The sequence below is a fragment of the Malus domestica genome, chromosome 01 (genome assembly GCF_042453785.1).
Source record: "Malus domestica chromosome 01, GDT2T_hap1".
NCBI classification, from domain to species: Eukaryota; Viridiplantae; Streptophyta; class Magnoliopsida; order Rosales; family Rosaceae; genus Malus; species Malus domestica.
The window spans coordinates 9,513,823-9,520,852 of record NC_091661.1 but is presented as its reverse complement, the minus strand read 5'-3'; the positions used below and the strand labels follow the sequence as shown (position 1 = coordinate 9,520,852).

The window sequence follows — 7,030 nt, the reverse complement described above, 5'->3', positions numbered from 1 at the left end:
TATTCAAAATAAACATTAAGTACATATTTAAGTAAACCGTTCATAATAATAATAAAAAAAAACTTCTAATTCAAATCTCATTATTAAATAAGCACTAAAATTAAAATAAAAAACACTATTCTACTCCTTCATCAGTAGTTTTGGTTCTCGATGTAGTTTTGGATTACAAAGAGAGTGATTTCTAAACTCCCATTTTGGCCTCTTTCACTCCGTTTTTTTTTTATTATTATTATTTCTAGTCAATGGGTGGACCAACGGATAGGTGAATCAATGGACATAATTAATGAAGAAATGCATAAGATCAAAAGGGAGTGTAGGGAAATAACTTCCCTCATGCCATCTCCAACCATGGAGTGCAAAACATAGTTTAGCCCTTCAAAAAATTAATATTTTAATAAATATTGCAGGGCTAAAATTTTCTGTGTCTGGCCAATACAGGTCTAAATCTTTTCATCTTAATTTGGGATGCATATGTTAGGGCCCACTAAGAAGTTTCAGAGCTTGCTATATGTATCCAGCCATTGACTAAATTTAGCCCTTATTCTTTTTAGTAGATTCATTTTGGCCCTTGACTTGAGAAAATGGCCTATAGCCCTTGGGTATAGAGAGATGGCCTTGCAACAATCTAGTTTTTCTTTTCCGGTTGGTAAATTATGTGCATGACATTGCAACACAGCAATGTGCATGTGCTTGGGCCCAAATGAAAGAATTTTGGCCGAGTAAGGTCATAAGATGGCCCATGGTTAGACATGCTTTGGTCCAGCCCAAAGTACTTTAGCCGAGTTTGAATTGATAAAGGACACTTGAATTGAATATTAAGAATGGATTCGGCTAAGTCCTGGTTCAATTAGGAATCCTAGTAAGTCAGGATGGGAGAATATTCTTAATATTCTAAGGGTTTAGTTAAAACAAGGAAACAAATTGGATACCAAATGATGAAAGGTTTCAAAGTCCCATGCCTGGTAGGAGTGGTTGAGTACAATTCGTACAGGAAGATATGTTCTTTCAAGATATGCCGAGGAAATTTAATCTGAATAGGACTCTACCTCGGCACAAAAAGCTATCATAAATAGTAGAGGGTGTGCAATGTTCAAGGTCTTTTCATATCAACACACAAATCTGCTCTGCACAAACTCTCATTCTACGCGAAACCCTATTATCCCTGAGAAAACAATGACCTTCCTAACTTCGTCAAACACATCTTCAATTAGTCTTAACAACATTGTGGTTGGCAACTGGTGACACCTTCAGTTAGCCTTATGGAGTCGTAGAATCAGGCTATCGAGGAGCACCTTTAGTTAGTCTTAACAACACTGCTTTGAGACCGACTGGTTATTTATTCAAGTCTCGGTTTGCAAGGAATCTCTGAGTCCTTGTTGGAAGAGGTCACTTCATTAGCCTTCTCGACGAAGTGAGGTATTACCAGGTTACATTGTCTAGCACATTGAAAGCCGAACTTATTTTATGATTGGATACTAATAAGTACATTTTAGAGTTCGGCGTCTTGACTGTTGAACCACATTGACAATCAAGACACTTATCTCTTTTGAGTATTTGTGTCTGTACAGTCTGGTCAGTGCACTTGTATTTGCACAAATATAATTACAACGGCCGAGCCCGACACCAATGATTCTGAAACTTCGAAGAAACTAATAACCTTGTCTTCAGGCTCTAGAACCCAAGGGCAGAGACAAGTTCCTTACTCGCGCAATCGCAATACATAAATGTTAGCAGCGCGTTCGACACCACCACTGCCATATTCATTCACTCATCGACCGAGCTTGGTCGTCGAGTTAGCACGCCCCAACCAAAGGACGTAGTTAACTCATTAGCTATTCAGCTTGTGCACCATGTAAGCTTGGTAGTTTTTAGGGTCACTCAAAGAACTGACTTGATCAACTAGTAACTTCCTTTGGGAATATGTAGTTCTCACGTCTCACTTTCTTCTAGGTACTTTACCCTTCTATGCTTTATACTATGGGCGCTCTTTATCCTTAAACTTTCCTGACCATCTTCAACCATGGTACTGCCTCGCATGATCACACCCGTCATGTGTTGGTCGATGTCAATGGCTCAATGCATAAGGCTCTTGCCTCATCTCCGACGAACACCGTCTTCGAGTTCATCTTAGTCTGTTGTAATTTCTACTTTTGTCGTTGGGTAGGTTAGAGTTTTCTAATTACAAATTAGTTATGATCAGTCTTTGACGAACAAATGTCACACATAGTAAATGGGTTGTGATTATGCTTAATTAGCTAGCAAGAAGTTGCGATTAGACCTTAGACTCTTATAATTAATTTGATTTTCTCAGCATTGGAGGTAAATTAAATGAGTTTGACATGAAATTATGAGGTGGGGTTGCTTCATGTAAGTGTAACCCCTGCAAATGAAAATGTCTTTACGCTTCCTCTGGATCAGAGAAAGGATACAGAAAGAAAGAGGTAAAGGTTAAAAAGTTAAAAGGGAAAGGAAGAAAGCAAGAAAGGTGATTCCTTATTTGTTCTTCATGTTTGGTTCATTGGTTGAGTAACCTAAAAGAAGGATCTGCTTTCCTTGCCTATTTCCTTTACCTCTTTATGGAACCCAACCGAACAAATTTGAATAATATTGTGACGTTGCTGCCAAATATTGTGAATACTAGGAGTAGGGGAGGAGCCTACACTTTTACTTTTTACCTTTTACCATTATATAGGGACATTGGAGAGCCCTCCTGTGTAAAAGCAGGAGCAAGTGGCTGGCCTATAGTTTTTGGTTGTAATCTGTGACACAGTTTGAATACTATGTTCTTCTATCGTTTGTACCATAGTTGCCAGATACGGGTTTGGTTTGAGTTCGTGGTTCAATTCGGGTACGGAATTCGATAATAACCTAAAGTATCATTCGTCAGAGGGTGCACATAGACAGTACGATATTCAGTTTGATTCGTTCTTAATTCGTTAAAAATATAAATTAAAAATATTTATAATATACATTTTACAATAATATTTATAGTTATTGTAAACAATTATTTTTGTTATTTGTAAGCAATTATTTGTTTACAAATAAAAAACAATTAATTCACTAAATTGTCTAGTCAGAATAATATAAATATTACATTAATATGGAACTTGGGAAATGCTATCGGCCTTCGACTCTTAACTTCTTCTCTAAAAAATCAATACTCCAGATGGGACCCTCAACTAACACAATAAAAATATTAAAAATTACGATTAAACTTAATATTTTATCTCTCTTCCTCTCCCTCATTGTCTTCCCTCTACCTGACCAAAACCAGAAGCACAGAGCTTCGCAAAATTCCAGTTGTTTCCATCCTCTCTTCCCAAAAATTACAACTTTTCTGTAATCTGATTAGAAATTATTGGAGATGGTTAGATGAACCACCGAATTAACCACCGAATCCAAAAAGTACTGGTATGTCCATACCGATACAGAATTCGGATGGGATTTCACCGAATCCAGTAAATATGATTTGTACAAAAGAATAAGTGAAAGAAGTTCGAACCTCAACTCGGTATTGGATATATGTGGGAATGGTCGGGATTTGAACTTTTATCTTGGATGTAAGCTTAAATACTCGTTTTTATTGGAGCTACACATTATAAACCCTAGCAACACGTACTTTACAAGTCGCGTAAAATCTTGGCGGATCTTTAGTGTCACACATTGTGCATGTAATTTGTTATATGGAGAAATCATCAAATATGTGCAGGAAGATGGATTACATAGGGAGTTGGAAGTTGAAGTAATTCCACTTTGTTTACCATGAATAGGAGAATCTAACACCATCAAATACATGATATGGCAACCAGCTAGCACTAACTAAATAGTTTAGTTTGTGGGTGCAAAATACAGCTGTGAACAAGCAAAAAGCCAGAAGAAACAGTAAACATCATGCAGCAGATGGACACCAAAAACAAAACAAAAATAAAGCTTCCATGATAGCTACATCATAGCAACCCAACTCGTTTCACCTAATACCCAAAACTACTTTTCTACTACTTTTTCAAGTGCCTTGTTTAGGTAATTTAAAAATATACAACATATTATACAAGAGAAGCTAATCTTTTTTTTTTTGGTTAAGATTTTATAGTTGGATTCGTGGTCTCTACTAGTTATACCGATATTATCCTAACTTAATCATCTACACAAAACAACATCTATATAATTCTATCACAAAGACTTCAATGCTATTAGTATGGAAACCATTCAATTATAAGAAGTAAAATATCTTTTGAAGTTTTCGACATGGGTTTGCATTTTGTTTATACCATACTTACAAATCCCAAAACTATTGAGCACCAATCAACTCCACACCTTCAGGGACCCACCAAATGTTTCGTGCTGAGACACCCCTACCGAAACACAAGAGTTTCTCTCCAACCAGGAGGCCAATCAAAACGCAACATGTGTCAACATTAGAATAAAACCCCTAGAGTCCCACATCGACTGTAGACGAAAGCCAGAGACTCTTCTCAACTATAAAAGGTCACAATTTTCCTACAGTGAATCTATAATGCCATTATTGTACTTAAACTCGTGGGCATCGCCCAACTTAGGGTGAACGACATACATTTTGAGTTTGCTTCTCTATCTTGATCTTTCTACTCATTCACCTACACTAGGTGACCGGAGCAACCGTGTAAAGGTCACAAACTTGACATTTTATGTTGTTCCCAAGTCCATCCAATTTTATGCAATACATTCTTTAATAATTTTCACTCCCCATTTTGTCCCCTTCCACTCCTCTGTTGTTTTTTTCTGTCCCTTCATCCACCGTCGATTTATTTGATCGAGTGGCAGTGCAAAGGAGTAAATAAGGAGCGTAGATCTGTTCTCTTGTAAAATTGCCTTACATATTTTAGCTAGATAGGCTGCTCCACTTGATCCAATATGTATATAAAATCTCAAACCTCCTCACTTATGCTACATGATTTTGTGTTATTGTAAGCCCACCCACTGATTTAAAAATAAAATAAATAAATAAATAAACAGATAAAATATTCACATTAACTTGATTAATTTAGGTTGATTTTGGATTTGTGTGTTTAAACCCTTATTATATAAGCAATGCCGAGGTGAGCGTAATTGAACATATGTGGCTCGGGTTCTAAGCAAATATTCTTAACCATTTGACTACAAAACTACTTTTGGGTGTTGAGCAAAAGTTTTTTACTGTTTGAATTATAAGACCATTTCCGAATCCGAAAAGAAAATATGGTGAGAATAAGAAATCAAAACTCCCTATAATTTCTCATATTCCCGTATAAAAGGAAATCAAATACAAAAATACAACATTGAAAAAAAGAAGGGGGATGGGGTAGATTGAAAATATTACAGAGGCTTGGAAGCTAGCTGGCTAGAAGATGCATGCAAGTTATGGTATTACTATTACATGATGGAGCAGGCATTAGGGTTGTCATCACTGAACATTGTGGTGTAAGGGTCTTCATATTTTGTGACAGTCCCAGTGGAGGACGGATTGTTGTCCACATTTCTGACATAACCAGGAGGTGCCTTCTTGTCATAAGCCTGAGCAATGTAGGGCTGTGCCACTAAGCTGTAGGGCACATAAGGCCATATCTCCGCCCTCTTCCCTGTTGACTTTGCCTTCTTCAGCACTTTGTTTGGTTCAACATACCCTGTCACAGTCACCTTCTGTTGCTTCCTGTTTATCTCCACAGATTTAACCCCTGCTCAACATTCAACAAACATCTTTTATCAGCTCAAAATTTGGGGTTTGTCTGACTTCAGTAGTCTGGACTGAATAGTTGAGAAAAAAAATAGTGTTGATTGTCAATATCCCGTACTGCTCAGTAGTCAGGCTTATTGAAGAAGATTTGCAAAATTTGATGACATTTGTAATTTGAAACGTAAAATACCCAAAAAAAAAACATGCAGAAAAAGAACATACCAGTTAAGGAAGAGAGGGCATTCTTGACCTTAAGTTCACAGCCATCACAGTCCATCCTGACTTTGAGCTCCACTGTCTGTAATTGCTTCTTCTTTTTGTGTTTATACCCACTGTTGTTCACCAGATCAGACAAGTACTCCAATGTTCCTCCAACTCCCATTTTTCGAAGCTCTTTTTTAAGCTCAAAAGTTCTTAGTCGATGCCTTTCAACAAACCCTAGGTGAGCAATTATATGAAGAGTTTAGGCGCCCCTTGAGAAACTACAAGGAAGGAAGGAAGGAAGGAAGTTCCCTTCCCTTGCTGTTGCCGCTGCTGAACAATTTTATTAAATGGATTCTTTCCTTGCCTTACAACACTCGAACTCTCTCTTTTACTTCCTATTACATCTTTCTCTCACACAAAGCCCCTTCTTATAGAGCCTTTTCTTTTTTATTTGTGTTTTTTTTTCTAGAAAAAAAAAAAATCACCAGAGAAAAGGTAGTGGGCCACCCCAAACAGGAGGAAACAAAAACCCAGGACCCCAGATTTTTTTTGTTTTTTTTTTACTAGAGGTTGCATTGATTGAATTTTAAAATGCAATGTATGGGTTCTTCACGTCTTCGTTTTTTTTTAATAGAGAAACCATTTATCCTTGCTGTGGAAGGAATGATAAAAGACTACTTTTTCTTCGCATTTTGGTTTTGGTTAATCCCCCTACATTGTTTGGTATGTACATACACAAGTTGAAGAAATCTTTCTCTTTATAAAGCACCACTATGTATGGGCACATACATACACGAGTTGAAGACATCTTCCTTTTTATAAAGCACATTAAGTGGTTAAAGAACTTTTATTGTAATACAACAATAAAAAATGAAAATTAAAAAAAAAAAAAAAAAAAAAAAAAAAAAGGGGCTCTTTAACCACTAGCTCCAAAAACGGGTAAAAAGCCCCCATCTACATTCAGTTTATACTGAGACCAATGTACCTTAGGCTTGATAGAATCGCAACGGAGAAGCAATGGTGGCTATGAACCCTCTTCTTGGCACCGTTGCCTCTCCAAATCATGTCGAAGTTATGTTGTCATATAAGGGTTGCAAACGTCAACAAAAGCTAAGTTCTCTACTATCATTAGAATTT

At 36.8% G+C, this 7,030-nt stretch overlaps 1 protein-coding gene across 1 annotated transcript; it reads right to left on the bottom strand.

Moving 5' to 3' along the window:
- Nucleotides 1–5,227: 5,227 nt before the first annotated feature.
- Nucleotides 5,228–6,299, bottom strand: LOC103437620 (heavy metal-associated isoprenylated plant protein 23). Its single transcript, XM_008376106.4, has 2 exons — nucleotides 5,912–6,299; nucleotides 5,228–5,690 (listed from the first exon to the last, which is right to left on the bottom strand). Exons 1-2 carry the CDS (start codon nucleotides 6,069–6,071, stop codon nucleotides 5,389–5,391), a joined length of 462 nt encoding a protein of 153 aa, XP_008374328.2. The 5' UTR covers nucleotides 6,072–6,299; the 3' UTR covers nucleotides 5,228–5,388.
- Nucleotides 6,300–7,030: the final 731 nt, after the last annotated feature.